The sequence below is a fragment of the Phoenix dactylifera genome, unplaced genomic scaffold (genome assembly GCF_009389715.1).
Source record: "Phoenix dactylifera cultivar Barhee BC4 unplaced genomic scaffold, palm_55x_up_171113_PBpolish2nd_filt_p 000378F, whole genome shotgun sequence".
NCBI classification, from domain to species: Eukaryota; Viridiplantae; Streptophyta; class Magnoliopsida; order Arecales; family Arecaceae; genus Phoenix; species Phoenix dactylifera.
In genome coordinates, this window is record NW_024067827.1 from 39,442 (window position 1) to 60,741 (window position 21,300).

At 37.5% G+C, this 21,300-nt stretch overlaps 1 protein-coding gene across 1 annotated transcript; it reads left to right on the top strand.

Annotated features, from left to right (window-relative positions):
- Window positions 1-7,218: 7,218 nt before the first annotated feature.
- On the top strand, window positions 7,219-19,199 carry LOC103722762 (ras-related protein RABA5e). Its single transcript, XM_008813436.3, has 2 exons — window positions 7,219-7,781; window positions 18,579-19,199. Exons 1-2 carry the CDS (start codon window positions 7,451-7,453, stop codon window positions 18,893-18,895), a joined length of 648 nt encoding a protein of 215 aa, XP_008811658.2. The 5' UTR covers window positions 7,219-7,450; the 3' UTR covers window positions 18,896-19,199.
- Window positions 19,200-21,300: the final 2,101 nt, after the last annotated feature.

Consider the following 21,300-nt stretch of genomic DNA (forward strand, 5'->3'; position numbering starts at 1 on the left):
GACATTACTATCTCATAGTAAATTAATAATCATATATCATACATAATTATTTGATTGAACCAATTAAGGATGGCTCTGATACCACTGTAGGGTTTTAGCATGTTATAATGCACAGCGGAAGCTAGGGATTTTAAAAATTTCCTAATAAAGTCCCTATGCATGAAACCCTTTTAAGCCTAGATCACCTTAATGATTACAATCAAATGATATAAAATAAATGCAGAATTAGTAGAATACCTCAAACGCTAATCCAAAGTGTACAATCTCCACGAGGCGTCCAAGTGTCCGCCCTCCAATGGTGATCCATACGAAAACTTGATCAAGACTTTAGCTCCAAAGACTTTTGATCCTTAATGCAGAATTCTTCTAAAGAACTCTAATGGCTTGCTTTCCTTCCTTTCTATTTTCCTTTAGCCTTCTAAAATCACTTCTAATCCTTTTGTCCTAAAGAAGACCACCTTGTCTTGGCTTAGGACACACTAGAAGCAATGCTAGAAAGAAAGAAACTAATGTAAGAAAGAAAGAAAAGAGGAGTGGGGTGGAATTGGAATGATGAAACCCATGGAGTGCTAACCTATTTATAATAGGTGTAGGGATGCATCTCCAAGGGATGCATCCCATCCACACATCCTCTCATGAAAGGGCATCATCTAAAGGGCCATATCAAATAAGAGGAGGTGCAGATCAAGTGAGGAGGTGTATCAAATGATATGTCCTTTCATGTGGTGCCATATTTTGACCAAGTCAACATCACATGCTAATCACATGTCCATCACGCCTCACCTCTTGATCTTTCATGATGATGATCCAAGGGCTCCAATGCAAGGCGCCATTCACTTGACCCATTATGTCTTCATCCAATGGTGGGATTAAGATCCAATGGTCAATTATGGTAGCCATCCTCTAACCCAATCCAATTGGGTTAAACCAACTCTCCATTATGTCTTCATCCAACGGTAGATCAAGATCTAACGGTCTAGATTGAATGATTTATTAAATCTAATCCAATTAGACTCAAACCAAGCCAATTAGGTGCCAACTCTTGGCTAACCCATATTAGAATATGATCTAATCAAATTAGATCAATTAAGAATCAGATTCGAATCCAATTCGAATCAGATTCGAATCCAATTCGAATTAGGAGCTAAGGTTTGCAACACCTGCTAGGATGTTTATCTTGCAAACATGATCTAATCCAATTAGACCCTTGATAAGTTTTTTTGTGTGTGACCCATTGGGTTTCATACTTAGCCAGCAATAGGTGTGAGTGCGAGTTGACCCAACTTGATTAGAACTCTTCTAATCGATTTAAGTCCAAACTGCGCGAACCCGAACTTAACAATTAGAATCCTTTCTAATTGGTGATCGAATTAACTCTTTAATTTGATCAAACCTATAAAACAAGATTGACGTCTAGCAACGTGTCATGTCTACCCGGAAAATATGGAATTTGGTGGAAATACCAAAAATATCCTTCAGTGGCAAGTTACCATGCAATTCAATCCTTTAATCAAACTGCATCCCAAAAATGCATATGAGTATGAATATATGTCAAACTCAATTTCATATTCATATTTTTCTCAATCTTTTAATGATAATTCAAATAATGAAACATTAGAAACTCTTTCTAATTTTCATTCTACTTTGATCAAAGGTTTTCTGAATTATCATATGATTAGAATAAATAGGATGCTATCTTCTCTTACTAGAAGTGATTAATTCCTTGTTGACCTACTCATAATCTTCGTACACAATTCACCATATCCAGAAGACCTCGTACATAACTTATTGTCATGAATGAGTGTAAACCAAAATATGGGTTCATGTGCATAAGATACCATGGTGATCTCAGGTCATAGGATCAGTTGCACAACTCCCACTAAGAGAATCATCTTTTGACATGTAAGTAAGACTTCATAAGATTTCTCTTTGTAGGTCAATTCAGTGAACTCATTCCTCTAATGAGCACCCACATCTTTGTATTAGTGTCTCCACACAAATGATTGTGAGATCAATCATCCTCTGCATCGAGCATACATAAGACATGCCAGTCTTTCCGGTAATCATTGATCCCCGACTCAATGTACCAATGACTGGAAATATTTAAGATTAGGATTTTAGGATTTTAAGTCTCACTAGTATGATCTCATCATAGTCTTAAAACCATTGCCCTAATCTAAGGAGTTTATCATAAATATAATCAACAGCATATGATAAAACATAATGCCTTTATTCATATTTAAATGTCATGTACATGATTTGGACAAATCAAAAGAAAAAACCTTTCGCAATACATATTGCGATTGGCTTGTAGGGCATATACTCTTTCAGATTCTCCATATCAAGGCGATCTTGGTGGACCTTGGGGCAGAGATGGAGGGGGCAGCCACCCAGCCACTATAGAGTGGGCCTTGGGGCTGCAGTTGGGATTGGTGAGGTACCCTTCCATCACTAGCTAATCATAAGCAATGAGAATCTTAATATGGAACTGTAGGGGACGGGGAAACCCTCCTTCTCCACCTTCATGAGATTTGTGCAGCACTAGTTGCTAGATTTATGCTTACTACTAAAGATGCGGCTTTCCGGTAGGGGTTTGACCCGCATCCATCATAGTCCCAACATCCTAAGATTTCTATGCCATTGAATCTCGAGGTCTTGCTGGGGGGTATTGTTGCTGTCTAGAGGGTAGGTGATGCTACTATGAATGTGTTTCACAAGTGTACTCGGCAAGTCACTCTTGTAATATTAGAACCTAACAGACCCCCTTGTCTGGACTTTATGCAAGTACTGAGTAATGACAACATCGACTGCTATGGGATAAGGTCTCAATGTTGATTGATCAGGGCATTTCGGCTTTAATTGTTGGTGATTTCAACTGCATTGATAGGCCTCAAGAGAAGAGGGGGAGGCAGACCCTTCTCGGATAAAGTTGGGACTAGGAAATTCTAAGACTTTTATCATGGTGAACGACCTGATTGACCTCGGCTTTTCTATGCCTAGGTTCACTTATACAACAACCACCTGGGCAATGCCAGAGCTTGGGAGTGGAATAACAGGGCATTCACTACAGCTAGTTGGATTCAGTGATTTCCTGACCATCAGGTGTGTCATCTTTCTTGGATTGCTTCTAAACACTGCCTAGTCCTCATTAGCTCTGACTCTATCTTTCTTATTGTAGCCCTTTCTGGTTTGAGAAATTTTGACTCTCTTACCCCCAATCATGGGATATCGTACAAGGTGTTTGGAGGATTCTAGTGTATGGTGATGCCATGTATCGTTTGATGTGCAGATTGGAGCTAACCAAGCGGAGGCTCCGTCAGTGGAACGGGTGGAGGTGGGCAACATCTTTAGAAAGTTGGATGAGATCAAGGCCTTCATCTCCAATATGTAGTTGAGCGAGGATCGCGATGGTGAGCTCTCATAGGCTAAGGTGACTCAGCTTCGGTGAAAGCTATCAGCTCACCACTCCTTACTCCGATAGCAGGAGGTGTCGTGGTAGCAAAAGTCGAGGGTTTAGTAAGTCGAGGGTTTAGTAGATCAAGGAAAGAGAATACTAAATTTTTCCACCAATCCACGATCATCAAGAGGCATCGAAATTGGATCTGTGACCTCAAAGGCGCCAGCGGACTGTGTGTGGATAGTTAGGAGGCGATCAAATATGAGTCCTTTCCTTCTTTAGATTGAGGTGGACAACCAAGTTGGGGGTGGGGGAATGGGTCCTTCTCTTGCCCCCCTTCTAATGTGTTGGTCTCCACCTCGACTAATGGCTCCCTAATTACTGAGGTATCGACAGAGGAGATCTAGAGGGCATTCTAGTCCATGGAGGAGGACAAAGTGCCCAAGCTAGATGGCTTCTCTTCCTTGTTCTTCAGGAGATATTGACCCATCATCCATCATAAGGTGGTGGCGTCTATTCAGCAGTTCTTTGCCACAAATAGCATGCTGGATTTCTGAAAGAGGACTTTCATCACTCTGATGCCGAAGTGGTTAGACACCTCAGAACCCAGTCACTTTAGGCCAATTAGCTTGTGTACGACCCTGTATAAGGCTATGTCTAGGATCATGATGTCTAGACTGAAGACAAACCTCCCACAACTTATTAGCCTGGAGTAGGGGACGTTTATGGATCATTGCAATATCTCCGACAATATTCTCATTGCTTAAAAATTTATAAATGATTTACAAAGAGCCTTGTTTCGCTGCAATCTCTTGACCATCAAGCTCGATATAGAGAGAGCCTATGATCGGATGTAATGGGATTTTCTTTAGCTCTTTTTAGAGTGCTTTGGCTTCCATAGCACGTGGATTAGCAAGACCCTTGGTTGTATTTGTGTTCCATACTTCGCTATCTTGGTCAATGGCACCCCAACAAACTTCTTTCACTATTCAGTGGGTCTTCACTAAGGGTGCCTCCTGTCTCGCTATCTCTTTATCATTAGCCTTGATGCTTTGTCCTAAGCAATCCAGGCATGACCTTGTATCGAGGCCTTGAGGCTAATTCACCCAGTCCAGGGGCCTAGCTGATTTCGCACTTACTTTTTGCATATGACTGGCTCCTACTTAGTCAGTCTTCTATGCAGAATTCTGCGCTCTTCATGAGGATCCTAGAGGGGTACTATTTAGTGTCGAGTCAGAAAGTTCACCTCTGCATGTCGGTGATCCAGTTTAGCCCGAAGGCCAAGCCTCAGGTCAAGCATGCCATCAGGGACTATTTGGGGATCACAGAGCACAACAGATCTTGGAGCTACCTGTGCATGCCTATTATGGGGTGGAGGCTCTAGCGTATTGAGTGTGCGGCGGTGGAGTAGAAGATTCGAGACCAGTTGGAGGGGTGGTAGTGCAGATCTTTGTTTATGATGGGTGGGGTGACTTTAGTCAGGTCAATCTTTGGCTCTTTGCCAATCTACCTCTTGTCTAATATTATCCTGCTGAAAGCCCTACTCCTGAAGTTGGAGCATATGTTCAAAAGATTTTTAGTGGTAGGAAAGGGGTGCACTTAGTGGCATAGGACATTGTTTGCTAGCCTCTCCATGATGGGGGTCTGGGTATTTAGCTGCTAACTACTAGGATGGCCAAACATGCTGTGAAATTCATCTTTGAGCCGGAGTGCCTTTGGAGCTCTATTATAAGGGCTAGTTTTGGCCCATGGACTTGCGATGCGGTGATCCGAGCTTGTTGGAGCTTCTCTTACATGTGGAGGGGGATCTATTCCCATGCCCTGGAGATGATGGTCAGCATTAGATGGCTGATTGGGGACAATCATTTAGTGGATATGATGGAGATGTATGGTTAGTGGACCTCCCTCTAAGCTGGTGGTATATTACGGTTGGTATGGAGGCTGCAGCGAGCTTGCTCGTCCGTAGTCTTTTCTAACATAGGGAGAGGAGATGGAATAAAGCGTTTGTTACCCGCCTATTAGGAGGGAGGTTGGCAGAGTTGATTCTCCCCCTTCCAATCCCAGATCATCATTGCGCTGACGTGAGAGTCTTGAGATCCTCCCACAACTTGAAAGTGAGGACAAGAGACCTTTATGGTTTGGCCAAAGGGCAGCCTGCCCGGATATTAGATGGTGCCGGATCTAAAGATTGGGGTCCACCCTAGGGTCAACCTCTTCATTTAGAAGGTGGCTTGGGGCTGTCTGCCCACTAGGATTTTGTTGAGTGGTTGGGGTCTAAACATCCCCCAAACCTGCCCCTTTTGTGACCTGGAGGAGAAGACAGTGGATCATATTTTGTTTCAATGCCGAAGAGTGATGCATATGTGGAATCCTTGTCGATCTCTTCCCATCATTTCTCCGATTGACGACTCCCACCCAGACCTTGTTGGAGTCCATTCAAGGGAATTTTGATGGCCAATCTTTCAATTTGCGGGGCATTAGGGTTGCTTATATTGCCTATCACATCTGGCTCACTAGGAATGCCTATCTTTTTGAGGGCAGCACACACGCCATGAGGCTTGTATGGGAGAGAGCGCTGGTGCAGGCTGCTGAGGTCTCCTCTCCCTCTATAACTAAAGAGACTGAGATAGCTTGGGACATCTAGGACTCCCTTTCTGCTTATATAGTGATCTGATTGGTTTACATCACTTGGGAGTCTCAACCCTTAAGCTTCCTTAAGGTCAACTTTGATGGTAGTGTGATGGGCGACGTCAGTAGAGGCGGAGCTCGGTTCATGATCTGTGGTCCAGACTTCAAACTAATTGCAACAGGGGGTCGTGGGTCTTCAATATCTCAGTTTTGAACCTGACCTGAGGGCAGTCTGGGCAAGGATTACCTATGCGAGGCAGGCTTTGAGGGATGACTACTTGGTTATTAAGGGGAATTCAACAATCTTGATCGGTTGGATCCATGGTTAGATAGTGTTTGTTGCTGCCCATCGGCTCCTGTTTGATATCTAGAGGAGTGTGAGGCAGTGTGTTTCTTAGGTGCCCATGCATGTCTACTATGAAGCGAACAGTGCTGCGGACTAGATTACCTCCTATATGGCGGTCTGGAGGGATACTTTAAACCAACCCTTCAGCTGTTTTGACCGTGTTAAATGGCATTTTGTTTTCTAACCTTCTTGGACATATTCATACTAGGCATGTATGACCCGTCTGTCTTGTCAAAAAAAAAAAAAGAGAGAAAAACTACGATGGTATTGGTAGTTTTGGCGGTGGTATTGTGGAGATGATGATGATGGTAATAGTGGCATAGTGGAGGTGACAACATTGGTGATGGCGATGGTGGCAATGGATGATGGTGGTGGTGGCAAGAGCATTAACGATGTGATAGAGGCAACAAAAAGATGGTAGTGGTGTAGTGAAGGTGACAACAACAATAATAGAGTGGCAAAGATGGTGGAGACATTAACGATACGGTGAAAGTAGTGATAATGATAGTGATAACAACAACGAGTGTGATAGTGACGATGACGGCAGTGTCCACAATACTGTTCGTGGCGGAACGTAGTGGTGGAGCCTGATGATGGAGGGGGTGTTGGTGGTGATAAAAAAAGCATGAGTTTTTAATTTTCAAAAATATTGAAAGCAAAATTTTTTTATTTTTATTTTTTTAAAACATAAGTTCTAAAATAAAAAAAAGTAGCAAACATATTTTTTATTTTGATTTTTATCATTTTACTTTTAAAAATAAAAAATAAGAAATAAAAATTGGCGTCTTTGGTATGCAAAGTGGAAATTATAGCGATGACAGCCGTACCATTGCAAGGGCAGAGGCGTCCCTCACAAAATCCCCAGGTTCCAGCGCACCACCATTTAACTGATCTGTCTTGGCACCAAAACAGTGAGCTAATAATCCAGGAGGCCTGAGAGAGGAAATCCAGTGACCATCTTGGCTTCTGGGGGAAGGAGAGTAGAAGGAGAGTAGAAGAAGAGCAGAAGAGAGTAGAAGGTGATTCCTCCCATAGAAGGAGAGTAGAAGAAGAGAAGAAAGGAGGGATTTTTAGGAGTAATGGAGGAAGTGGAGGAGGGAGAGGAGTACCTCTTCAAGATAGTGATCATTGGCGACTCAGCGGTTGGGAAGTCGAATCTTCTTTCGAGGTACGCGCGGAACGAGTTCAACATCAACTCCAAGGCCACCATTGGGGTGGAGTTCCAGACGCAGAGCGTGGACATCGACGGCAAGGAGGTCAAGGCCCAGATCTGGGACACTGCCGGCCAGGAGCGCTTCCGGGCCGTCACCTCTGCCTACTACCGCGGCGCCGTCGGGGCCCTCATCGTCTACGACATCTCCCGCCGCACCACCTTCGACAGCGTCTCCCGCTGGCTCCAGGAGCTCAGCAGTAAGCCAAAGATCCCATCTTTACCTACCATTGTCTTCTTTTCTTCTATTTTTGTTTCTAATTGCTGGTGTTCTTATTAGTATTGGTCTATCTGCTGCTAATTTTAGTTGGAGCATTGTGAAAATTGTTCAAAGGAAGAGTAAAGGTGAGAGCTTTGCGAAGTGTTATGCGGTAGATCTGTTCTTTCTCTGTCAAGGGTTGTTTTGATTTGGATCTATTTCTTCTACTGGTTGTTTTTATTTTTCATTATTCATTGATGAAATGGTAGATGCTGATACTAAAGTTTCACTTTTTTCAAAACAATGTATTTGGTAATTTATTTGTTTGCACATAAAAGATGGAACTTTTATTCCAAAACGAACATGTTGAATTGATATTGTCAATGCATTTATTTTTGACTAACTAGAAATGAGTTTATTTGTATTTCTTGATTTCCTCATCTTGGGGTGCTTTGCATGTATTGTATGTTGATCTATCATATGTTCTTAACTAAAGTTTTTCTTTTTTTGAAAAAAAAAAGAACTTCAACCTTGAAAAAGTACATTCAGAACAACAACATAGAAAATATTTTCGGGAGAGAGAGAGAGAGAGAGAGAGAGAGAGAGAGAGAGAGAGAGAGAGAGAGAGAGAGAGAGAGAGATTGTTTCACTTGTCCACATCAAGAAACAATGAATGCGCTTGTGGAAAGCTGTGGTCTAGGCACAAGCCAATGAGAATCTGGTCTTGATATAAACATAATTTTTTTCGATCTATATATTCTTGGGATGGATTATGCAGAGGATGGATTTTGCAAATCTGGCTTATGACCTGCATAATCCGGGCTATCAGGACCCTCGGTACTGCTTGGAATAGACCATATTATAATAAAATTCTCATTCAGGTTTATAGTGCTTTCCTTTATTTTTTTGCTTGTATAGTTTTTATTTTATTTTATTTGTTTATTTTGAAATATCCAGCTCAAGAATATAGTTTATGGTCACTTCTAATCTTTTGGTCCATGTGCCTGCGTAGTATTATTTTACTAAACTGGCTAATGCCTTAACAGAGAAGTTCCCTGATATGCCTGAGGGGAAAAATGACCAGCCACACCTTAGATGGATCAGGTTAACTAACATTTTGAAATTAGTTGAATATAAACAATTTTAGATGGTCACAAGTCACATGAAGGAAAGATAATATCTCCACTAGCATCATCCTCTCCAAGAGCTGCCAACGTTGGGGGTTTTAAATGTCTTAAGATGTTCCTTCTTCTTTCTTCACTCTCTAAAAAATCAAACAAAAGAACCAAAACCTGAATGAAGGAACCTATTCTTCCAAATGAGAAGGAAGTCATGTTTGCCGCCGTTGAAAGTGAAAGTCTCATGATAATTATTGATCCTTTTATTATTTAGGATGTTAAGTCATGCCAAATTGATTTTCTTTAGGACAGACACATTCCTTCTTGTTTTTTATAATAGTCACTGTTCTACTATTGTTCATATGAGTTATGGCAAGCATTAGAATCAAAGCATGTGCAGAAGACTGGAATATATATATACATGATGGATTTACTTAATAATTATAATATTACTTAGATCCTGTTTTATTATTGGTTGAGTTGGTGAGGATGTTCAATTATTTGATAAGATATCAGCAAAGAACCAGCCAGATACAGTATAAAGATAGACCTTGCTGGTCAAGGAAAAAATTGTGATTGAAAAAGCTTTGACTGGATCTTGCTTTCCCTATGTTTATCTTTGCTTGAGTCCATTTTAATAAATTTTGATTCAGATTTAATGAGGAAATCTAGTGATATGGCTTTTATTTTGATTCAGGGTCCTCCATTAATTGATTTCCTTCTATCTAGTTCATAAACTGAGGGGTTTATTTGGATTTATGTAATTGGCTTCGATTCTATGTAACCATTAGTAGTTGAGGACTCCTAATAGGCAATGCTGGCAATCCATGGTAAAGGTTAAATAATTTTATACAACTGTGGGTTGTTAAACCCAATTCTTTTTTGAATTTCTTGTGAACAAAATCTAAGGGATAATGGGCTTTGGCCCATCTGTTTATTCCTCTTGTATCTTCTTTTTTTATTCTCTCTGTTTTCTTCAGTCAGAAGTTCAAACCCAAATAAATCTGAATCAGTGCTTGCTACAAATCTTCATCAATCAGCCTTCAGCTATTCTTTCCTTCTTTTCTGCTTCTCTGTTAACCTTATTTATTCCTATTCCTATCTGCTGTATTTTGCAGCTAAGAATCAGGTCAAAGAAAATTCTGATATCCGTTTTGAATCAAAAACATTTCTAGCATCTCTGGTCCCTCATTTTGGAATTTCCTGGCACTTCGGCATGTTTTCTCTATGCCTGTCATAAGGAATTTACTAGATTGCTGTTGGTCCGAAATGGATATATAGTCATAGTTAAGTTTAATAGGGTATTTGCAGTCATTGGTCCTTCAGCATTAAACTGTGGGTTGTTAGACTTTGGCGCTGTCCTGTGAAGAAATGCAAAATTGGATCCAGCCCTTCTCTTTAGTCTTTACTTCCCATTTATCTTATCTTTTCACACAATCTAGTCTCTTCGATCCCTGTTTCCTGTAGCTAACAATTAAGATGACCACTCTAAGTTTTATTATGTTAACTTTATTGGTGTTGAAGATGAAACATTAAAGATGATGAAGGCTTATAAATTATAATTTCAAATATCAAATGGATAAAAAAAATTCTAAGGTCCGATAGGGTGGTGAATACACATCTTATGAATTTAATTAATTTTTTGAATATGATGGCATCATATATGAAATAACACTACTTTATTTACAACAAATTGAATCTAGTAGTAAAAAGAAAGCATGGATTTCTTATGTACATGGTATACTCCATGTTAATTTCTTTGGGGTCGATTGAGTCCATTGTATGTTGGAGAGACCATGGGTAGTTACACAGGACCAAGGACACAAGCAATAATTTTTGCCTATTCTTTTGGTGAGCTTGTGGGTCATTCCGAAAAGAATTAGAGCAAACCTGGTCATGGCCTACATGGACTAGCAGACACTAAATCACAAGCCCTATTGGAGCTATGTAAAGAGCTGATCATAATGTTTGTGATTGAATTTAATTTGATTTGGACCTTTAACTTGTAAATATGCTGGAATTTAAATAAGAGAAATATGTGAGGACCCATACGGGCGTGTGTTTAGTTCAACATTGATTGTGCAACGTGCAAATCTTGGGTACTTATCCAAGGCCAAGGAACCCAAATAGTAACTTAAGGTTAGCTTTTTAGGTGAGGTAGAGTCAAAAATGAAATTCAAGATATAGTTCTTTCTCTAAGGATATATATACAATGAAGATTAAGTTTACAATGCTGACAAATGAAGAAACACTAATGCTAGAGAGTTTGAAGTATAGTTATGTTAAATGGGTATTGCGACCTAAGGTCCCATTTGGGGGGGCTTTTGGAGGTCCAAAAAGCACTTTCTGGCCCTTCAAAAGCACTTTTAGAAGAAATAAGGGTGTTTGGTAAAAAATTTGGAAAGTTGTTTTAGCTTTTTCAAAAAGCTAAAAACAACTTTTTGGGAGAAGCTCCATTTTGGAGCTTTTCGGAAAAGCACTTTTAGGCCCGGTTGGAAAGCTAATTTTTTTACTAAAATACCCGTAGTAAAATATAATAATTACACAAAATGCCCCTTTAATAATTGTTTAACCAGTTTTATTATCTAGCTAGAAAATTTGTTATATTATGACAAATTAATTTACGCTAATAGTTATAATATTTTATACCTTTATTATTGTATTATACTATAAATATAATATTATATTACATTATATCATAATATGTTAATATATTATGTTAAATAATTTAATATTATATTAAATTATTATGCTATAGTATACAATATTATATTACTATATTATAGTAATATTATATTACATTACAGTAATATTATAGTATATCATATATTTATGTATTAATACATATTATATTTTATTATGTTCTGTTGTATAATACTATGCAATGTCCTTTATAGTTATTTTGTAGTACCTAAAGTATTTTCTCAGTTTGTTTATCAAATGCATGTTAAAGTAGCACAACATTTTAGAAATATAGTTACCAAACAGCAAACAACTACTTCCAAAAGCTCTATTTCAGAAAGCTCTACTTCGAAAAGCTCTACTTCCAAAAGCTCTACCGCCAACAGCTCTCCCAAACGGGGCCTAAACCAAAAATGACAAGCCAAATGAAAAAAAGTTGCAGGAGAGAACAATTTTTGGTCAAGGGTTAGTCTCCCTTCGAATAGTGATATTTATTATGAAAATGACCTCTTGAACATATTTTGATGCTATCATTCTTGGAGAAGGCCATTGATAGCAACAGGTTAGCATGTTTATTAACACTTTGTTACTTCTTTTGCCACTTGATTTGTCTAAAAAATAGTTATAAATGGTTCTTAATTAATGCAAGCTAAAAACAGATAGAACAGATGATAAATATGAAGAGTGATTATGGCTAGGAATTAACAAACATTGGACCAAGAATCTATGCACGCATGCTTGCCAACGGGTTCATTGCCTTCAAACAGAGGCATGAAATTTGTTTGCTATATTAAAGGTAATTAGATCATGGGGTGAGAAAATCCCAAAATGAGTGACAGAGAAGATCTGATAAGTTATAACTGATGGTTTGGATTTTAAAATAATAGCATATGCAAATGAATGGTAGAATTGATGATGGGACTATTCATATATGTCTTTATATAGATGATATTTTTATACTTGGTGCAAATATAACTATAGATAATCAAGACCAAAATCAATCTTTTAGATGATTTTGATATTAAATACCTCAGAGAAGCCAATGCTTTCTTTGATAGAAAATACTCTTTATAAATTCAAGTTTTACAGTTAGGGATCAATCAATGAATAATTTAATCCAAATGTTGTCTTTATAAAAACCTAGGCAAATAATATATCTGTATTAACATATCCCAAATTAAATGTTCTTTTATAAGCCTTTTACACCTTGTTCAGTGTGGCATTTAACTCATGCTATAGGAAGATTAAGTTGGCAAATTAGTAAGCTGCATGGAGATCAAATGGAAAGCTCTTTATGGTGCTTAATTTGAAAGGAATACTGACAATAGGTCAGACTTAAATGGATTTTCTTGTTTGTCTAGAGGAACATATAGATCTTAGCTATCTAACACTCAGAAGAAACTAAAGCCACCAATAGATATGCCTTCATTAGCATTGCTTTATCTAGAAGTTGACAAAGCAAATTGAACATTTCGGTACACATTGGAAGCTAAATTTGTTGGCTTAGCCCATACCATTTATCACTTAGATGCATGCTAACATACTTCTATCGATTAGCAAACCAGTGCCTACGATATTACTTCACTATGGGAATTAATATGCTGTAACTAAGAAAAAAAGTTCGGAATTATTGATGGATAGAGATGGATAAGCATTGTTACATGGACAATTTGCACAAATGTCAGGTGCATAGCCATCCCAAAATGTCTGATACTTCAATCTGTAATATCAACTCCATGGTACTTTCATACAACGTAAATATTTTTTAAAATATATAATATTATCAGATGTTGTTGTCTGTTAGACTAAACTAGATAGTTGATGTTGGTTCTCATCAAGGGTTGTTGTGCCGGTATTGGGCATAGTAATGGCCAGCTAGTGGTACAATACAGTATTGGTTCCATACTATACTGAGCCGAGGTGTACCGGAACTAGGTGGAGGGGAAGGAAGAGGGAGAGGAAGGGGAGGGGGGAGAGAGAGAAAGAGAGGGGATAGAGAGCGAGAGGAGAGGGAGCCACTTGGGAGATGGCCAGTGTCATCCCCCATTATCGTTGGCATCGTTGTTGGTGTTGGTAGCAAGTGGCAGCGAAAAGTTTTTTTTTTTTTGAAAAAAAAACTAGCAGGGAATTGTTGCATGCAATGGAGAGGTCATGCAAGGCGAGTGCAAGTTCTAGAATGGAGTCGGACTACTTGGGCGCCGAGCGGGTGGTGTTTTAAATGTTATTGGACCTATTCGACACTCAAACCACTTGGAACCAGGCAGTTTAGACTGGTATTAGAAGCTTTGCACTAGTTCCATGCATTTAACGGATTGAGATACCGAACCATGCCTGTTCAAGCCCAATACAGTTCGATACCATCTAAATCGGGCAGTTCAATATGGTTCGGCATTCCATGGTTCTTATAAAAAAACACATGGTAATCATACCATGGTATGTTGATGAATTAAAAGAAAAGGAATAACACTTCATGAGAAGTTTTTGAGGCAAAACTTTATTTAGCATTAAAGTTGGTTGTGAAAATGCCATAAATTGCACAAAAGTGTCTTTTAATAGGATTCTAGTCGTTAATAAACAATGCCAAGTGCCACCACTTTATGCTGATGTAAGTTGTTGACTCCAAGTAACATTAATTTAGTATAAGAGTAAAGCTTGATATTTATATCAGTTCTAAATCATTGTTGTAAAATTAAATTTGTAAGATAATTATAAGTTCTTGCAGATTATTTGAACAAAGGTTTTGTCAAAGAAGCTATTATATTTTTTAGTGGAAGGTGTTTCTAAAGCCCATTAATTAGTTTTTGATCGTGGAATTCTAGTCTTCCAATGATTAAACTTATAATGATGTTTCAATGGGTAAATACAATTTATTTGGATAATGGGCAAGAGCACATGCACTCCCGACCATCCTTAGTTGACATGCATTCATAGAAAGAACTCCTATTATACAGTTTTTGTTGTATAATTGAAAGTGCTTACTGAGGACTCATTTTTTGAGTGTGGCGATGTAGGATGTCCATGGAACTTCTGGTTGAACCATAGATCACTCATGAACTTGAGTTATAGTCATTGCCTAAGTCACTTTGTTAAGCATATAACAAAAGCAAACTTGTATCATTTGTCTAGTGGAAATATGGATTGAAGGATTCAATTCATAAGTTTCATCATCTATGGCTACTTTCAGATGACATATAGTCTAAGCCATGGTTCACTGACTCTGCCAATACCAGCTGGTTTGGGACGTACCAAATTGGACCAGATGGTTATTAGCACGTTTCAGCTTGTCGAATTAATATGCGAATAATCCCTCCCTAAAATCCCTCTCCGGCTCTTCGACACCCCCGAAGCCCTCGCCTTCTCCCTCCTCCAACCTCTATCCTCCGATAATGTTGTTCAATAGCATCCCCATCCATGTCAGACAATGATGACGGCATCCCAGCCAGGCGAGTCCTCTCTCAGCCCCCTCTGCTAGATCCGGAGATATTGGCTAGCTCAAAATTCTTGAAGTCCCCACAAAGCCATCACTTCCCCTCTCTCTCCCTCTTTCGCCTCCTCCTCCAGTCTCTATCCTTCAATGATGACAATGATGTCCCAGCCAAGTGAGTCTTCTTTCTCTGGGTCCCGCTCATGGATCTGAAGGCCTCGACCTCTTTCTCTCCCTCTCCCTCCCTCTCCCTCTCCCTCTTCCTCTCCCTCTCCCTTCACTTGGTTCCTATATGCCTCAGTTTGGTATGATATATATTGGTACATACCGAACCAGTTGCAGGCAGGTACAACTCCCAATACTGGTTTAATGAATCTTGGTCTAAGCTAAACAAAAAATTGAGACCGGACGTGTGCTCCACCTATTGCATGATAAACTGTCACCTAGTCTTATAAATTTTATGCTAAATTTAGAACTATTAGAACTCTATTTCAGGTTTAATGTTTCATTTCATTTCCTTTTTTTCTATTTTGATTCTTGATTGTTGGTACCCATTTGTTGAATTTCCAACAATCACATCTTTCTGAATTTGTTCAGTTTTTAGGTCCACTAAAATGCCTTTTGGCTTCATAGCCTACTCAATTTATTTGATTAATGTTTTATGTCCATTGGGGTTATGAAAAGGATGCCTTGGGAACCCAAATGGATGCTTTATTTTGCTGAATACTTTCATTGCTATGTAATCTATTGTTTGCTGCATTTACTAGGAATTATGTCAATGTATATAAGCAAAATATTTTTTATTCCATTAGGTTAGATCAAGTTGTTAGAGAGCCAAATTTCTTAAATAAATAGATATCGGTGTTGCTACCAAGCATCCAATACCTGTAGTTGAGTTATAAATTATCTCAAGGAAAACTCTTTAAGGACATTTGCTTAAAAAAATGATCACACTATGGGTTGAAAGATTATATAACATGGAAAATACTGGCCATAAAATGAAGATAATTTACTGGGGTGGTTTTTATGTATTTTTTGAATATAAGATTTCTATTTATATTAACTAATCTTAAGACAAAATAAACTATAAGTAAAGTTTTAGGTGTAGCCTAGGAAGAGTAGCATGTTACTATACTATCTTACTAAATAAAAGGCAAAAATGGTACATGTGCTCTTGGATAGGTAATTAAAACTCATAATTATATAGGGAAAAACTGGACAAAACCTTCTTTGTCTCTCAATGAGAAGAGGGCGGTTCAACTGGAGGTCCTTTTGGATTTTGGTTTACTTTTTTGGGCATTTTTCTTGGCATCAAGTCTTGTTCATGATTCTTTATCTTCCCATGCCAAACATAAACAGCCTTTCATCTCTTGTTATGAGCCCGTGCATAACTTGTTTGGTGTCACCTTCAACATCTCATCTTCAAGCTCTTGATCATTTTTGTTCATACAACATTTCATTATCTTACTTGTGCATTGATCCTTAGATGGAAATTCACCCACTTCTATCAAGTGATCGTTGGTTATATTATTAACATAGACACATTGAAAAATTTCTACATACCTCAGGTTTCACCAACTCTCATTCAATTTTCAACCCAACTATATCCAATATATCCTATGTGAAGTTTGCTATCCATTTCTGACTAGGATACTCGTATAGACATGATCACAATAGGTGTGTCATTTTTTTGGAATTGGCATTAGAATAGGTTTTAGTTACTCAAAGTTACATTCTAAGGTACTGAATGAGTTTTTGAAGCAGTGTATGAACAATAGTGGCTGGCCCATTACACGAGGTTCCTGCCATTGCAATATTTTTGGGGGGTCAGACGAACACAATGTTACCCCACATACAGAGAGGCTATTTTCATGTTTCGAACTCATGATCTCCAGGTCACAATAAAACAACATTTCCATTGCGCCAAGCTTCACACTCGACATGAACATTAGTAGTAAATACAAAATCACAAAACAAAGTGCTTCATGTAAAAGTGGGAAAGGACTGAGAGAAATTTTGAAATTCTTTTCTTTAGGGATGACTGACCCTGAAGGAACTATGACTCTAACACTGCTGATTTGTTATCATTAAATTTCTTGTTTGCGGCATGTGTAGAAAATTACATGAATATCTGCCTCTTTAAAAGCCCCAAGTGGGAGGAGCACTTTAAGATGCAAGAACAGAGAAGCAACATTTCCAAAATATGAAATTAAATATGTAAAAAGAACAAATGTTATGATTTACTGTCCTGATAACTTAAAAAAAAGAGACATATAATCAACAGATGGCATATTAAGAATCTAAGCAAATCTGACTGTTCCATGAAATATTCATAGTTTGTAAGCAAGTAGTAAATTCTGCCTTCTGTGTTGTACTCTTGGTTTGCTTGTTCTGGACCCAATTTTCAACATCTTTAGTTGAACATTTGAAGGACAAAAATAGAACTACAATGTTCAAATTTTGATTATATATACACTAAATGCAATTTTGCCATGTCAGAAAAGATGGAAAGAAAAAGGATGCACATGCTTGTGTGGTGAAAACATAGTTGCCAGAATCAGAAGTGGGTGTAGGAGAAGGAAAGGAGCTGCGTGTGTGTGTGTGGGGAAGCCAATTCTTTAGAAACACTTCAGTTAGGAAACATTTAGAAAGCAAACAGGGGTTCGAGATTCTGGGAAGATTCTGAAGTGTGTGTTACCCTAGGTAGAATATTCCAACTACCATGGGTGAAAGTCAAAGTCCTGGAAAGTTAATAGATAGTAATATAACAAAATGCACAGTTCCATGTGTTGAAATAATCATACTGACAAAGCATGTCTTGCAACCTATAAATGTCCTGAGTTATATCGGCTATGTATACTTGATGATTTGTTTCAAGTAATCTTTAGAACGTAAAAAATTGCATCAAATTCCAATTCTTCCAGGGATCTTTTTTTGAAATGAAATGCTCCAAAACCCTGAACACCAAAAGATGAGTTATTTTATTTTGATAAAATTTTAATGCCCAGGGATCTTCCGTGATCTTTTTTCTGTTACTTTTCATTATTTCTTGATAGCCTTGTGTTTTTCAGTTTCTATCCATTGATTTGGATCTTGACAAGAGCCTATACCAGTGGAGGTCAATCTCCAAATATATGGGTTACATGAAATGGCTAGCAATGGCTAGTAGCAAGGACAATTGTCAATATCTGGAAAGCCTCGAGCAATTCACTTTGCTCAAACTTGCAAGACGTACATAGATGCCTTCTAGTTGCCATGTCATCGCATCATAGAAGATATGTTTTTGGATACATCTATCTTGAGCATGAAGATAGTTGTTGACAATTGGATTTGAATGCTGGTTGCTTATTTTACAAAGTAGATGATCTCCTATTGATGAACTCTTTGACTTTGTGAACTCCAGAGTATTTCTTTGCAATGTTGATGCTTTTCTTGTGTGGTGTTGGTGTCGGAAAGTATAGTTCAAAGTTGCTGTCTCATCATTCTTTTATGCATCAGATAATTTTTACCTTGTGTTGTTTAGTGGAAAGACCATTTTAGTTCGAAGACGTCTCATTTCTGTATGATGTTGCAGCACATTCTGACACCACCGTTGCAAGGATGCTGGTTGGCAACAAATGTGATTTAGAGAATATTAGAGAAGTGTCGGTTGAGGATGGTAAAAGCTTAGCAGAAGCTGAAGGGCTGTTTTTCATTGAGACCTCAGCCCTAGATTCTACAAATGTAAAGAAGGCCTTTGAGATTGTTATCGGGGAGATATACAACAATATCAGCAGGAAGGTCTTGAATTCCGATTCCTATAAAGAAGAATTGTCTCTGAATAGGGTAAGCCTTACCAGCAATGGCACTGATGAGTCCAAACAAACTTTCAACAGGTTTTCTTGCTGCTAAAGTTGCTTGTTTTAATCCAAGAAATGGTACAGTGTGTTAAAGAGCATTCTCATAGCTGGTCAGTTAATTCTAAATACAGAATGAATTTTGGTTTTCTTGCTGAAAGTTTGTTAGCAGGTTCTTATATGTTGCCACTAGAGCTAAATTGTTGTGCTGCGTAAACCATGGCATGCACTTGTCATGGTTCAATAAGATTGAGATGGTTATTAGTTTGCTTATAATGGAGAGTTGTTTGTCATCTTATCTTGTTGCGAGCATCATGGACTGATGGCACCATAACTTAAATATACATTTTTGTTTTAAATTTTTTGTATGCTTTATATTATGTTATTTTTGCTCACAGGGTGTCTAAACTCTGAATCACAGATGTTATCTCTTCCATATAAGCCTATTTATCAGTTTTTATCCTGACCATTTGGTACTGGCTTTTATAAATCCTCCAGTAGTCATCCAAACTAAGTGGTGCATCTAGTGGCACTGTAGGTTTGCTAAGACGTTTTCTTAGACATCGTATCCGTGATATATTCTATTGTAAATTTTTACTAAGATATATACTAAGGTTTCATTTAGGAGAGTTTTTGGAGCGGCAAAAAGTACTTTCTGCTCCTCCAAAAGTACTTTTTGATAAAATAGGAGTGTTTGGTAAAAAATTCGAAAAGCTGTTTTAGTTTTTTCAGAAAGCTAAAAACAGTTTTTTAGGAGAAGCTTTATTTTGGAGCTTTTTGGAAAAATACTTTTAGGCTCGGTCGGAAAGCTATTTTTTTACCAAAATTCGTGATAAAATATAATAATTATATAAAATGTTCCTTTAATAATTGTTGAAACAATTTTATCATTTAGCTAGAAAATTTGTTATATTATAAAAATTTAATTTACGCTAATAATTATAATATTTTATATATTTGTTATTGTATTATACTATAAATATAATATTATATTACATTATATCATAATACATTGATATGTTATGTTAAATAATTTAATATTATATTAAATTATTATGCTATAGTATACAATATTATATTACCATATTATAATAATATTATATTATATTACAGTACTATTATACTATATTATATATTTATGTATTAATACATATTATATTTTATTATGTTTTGCTGTATGCAAATATGCAATGTTCTTTATGGTCATTTTGTCATACCAAAAGTATTTTAAACATATGTTAAAGTGGCACAATACTTTAGAAATGTAGTTAGCAAACATCAAACAACTTCTTATAAAAGCTCTACTTCATAAAGCTCTACTTTCAAAAACTTTACTTTTAAAAGCTTTACTGTCAACAGCTACGGAGCTTAAAGTCTTTTTAAATCTATATGTTGATGTCCTCACCATTTTAGTTGATTCTGCCCCACTATCCTTAATTGGCACAATTGTTGCATTTCTCAAAAGTGCATTGGTTATGTACACGGAAAAGTTAATTCAACTTGCAAATGCTGATTGGACAATTTTATAATAAATCAACCTTTGTGTATGGCAACAAATTTTATGATTTGTACTAAGAAATTTTGTCACATAGCAAGATAATTGTTGGTGTGCGCATAATATCAACCAATGCACTCTTCGTCATGCTTGTCTTGTGGTGTGCAAGGTCATATAAGAACATATTTGTGAGTCAGAATTAGGGATGGCAATCGGGTCGGGTAGGATCAGATACAAATCGGGTTGAATGTGGATAAAAAATTTATCAATCCAAATCCGACTTGTTTGTTAAACAGGTCAAAATCTTAAATATGAATTTGATCTATTTATTAAACAGTTAATCCGACCTAATCCACGTAAGCCATTTACTAAACATGTTAAGTTAGATTGAACGGGCTAAATAGATTAGACAGATTTTTAACGGGTTAAATAGATTTAAATAGATTAAGCGAGTCGGGTTAAACATGTCAGAAATAGAGTAAGTAGGTTTCAAATAGGTTAAATAGGTTTTAAACTAGTTAAATGGGTCGAGTCATAATCCAACCTAATTATTAAATAGGTCAAAGGTTCGAACCTGAATCCAACCCATTTAATAAATAAGTTTAGGCAGGTTGACTCATTTACAACTCAAATCCTTTTATGTCAAATCCAAATTTACTTAAAGCGAATCGTTGCATTTCAGATTGATGAGTCGGGTCATAAATTGCCACCGCTATTATGATGGTAGCATGTCTCATAGATTTCTTGCAGTGAGCTAATGTCAAGAATGTATCTCACAGGCTGCTATACTCGGTCTAATCAGTGACTGAATTTGAGGGTGCCACCAAATCCAGACCAATATCGATTGAGACGTTGGGTTTTATCATTTGTTCCATACTTGATTTGTGGATAGATCGGGTTAGGTCTGGATTTGGGTAATACAAATGGATTCGGGTAATACAAATGCATATTAGGTTCAGGTTGGA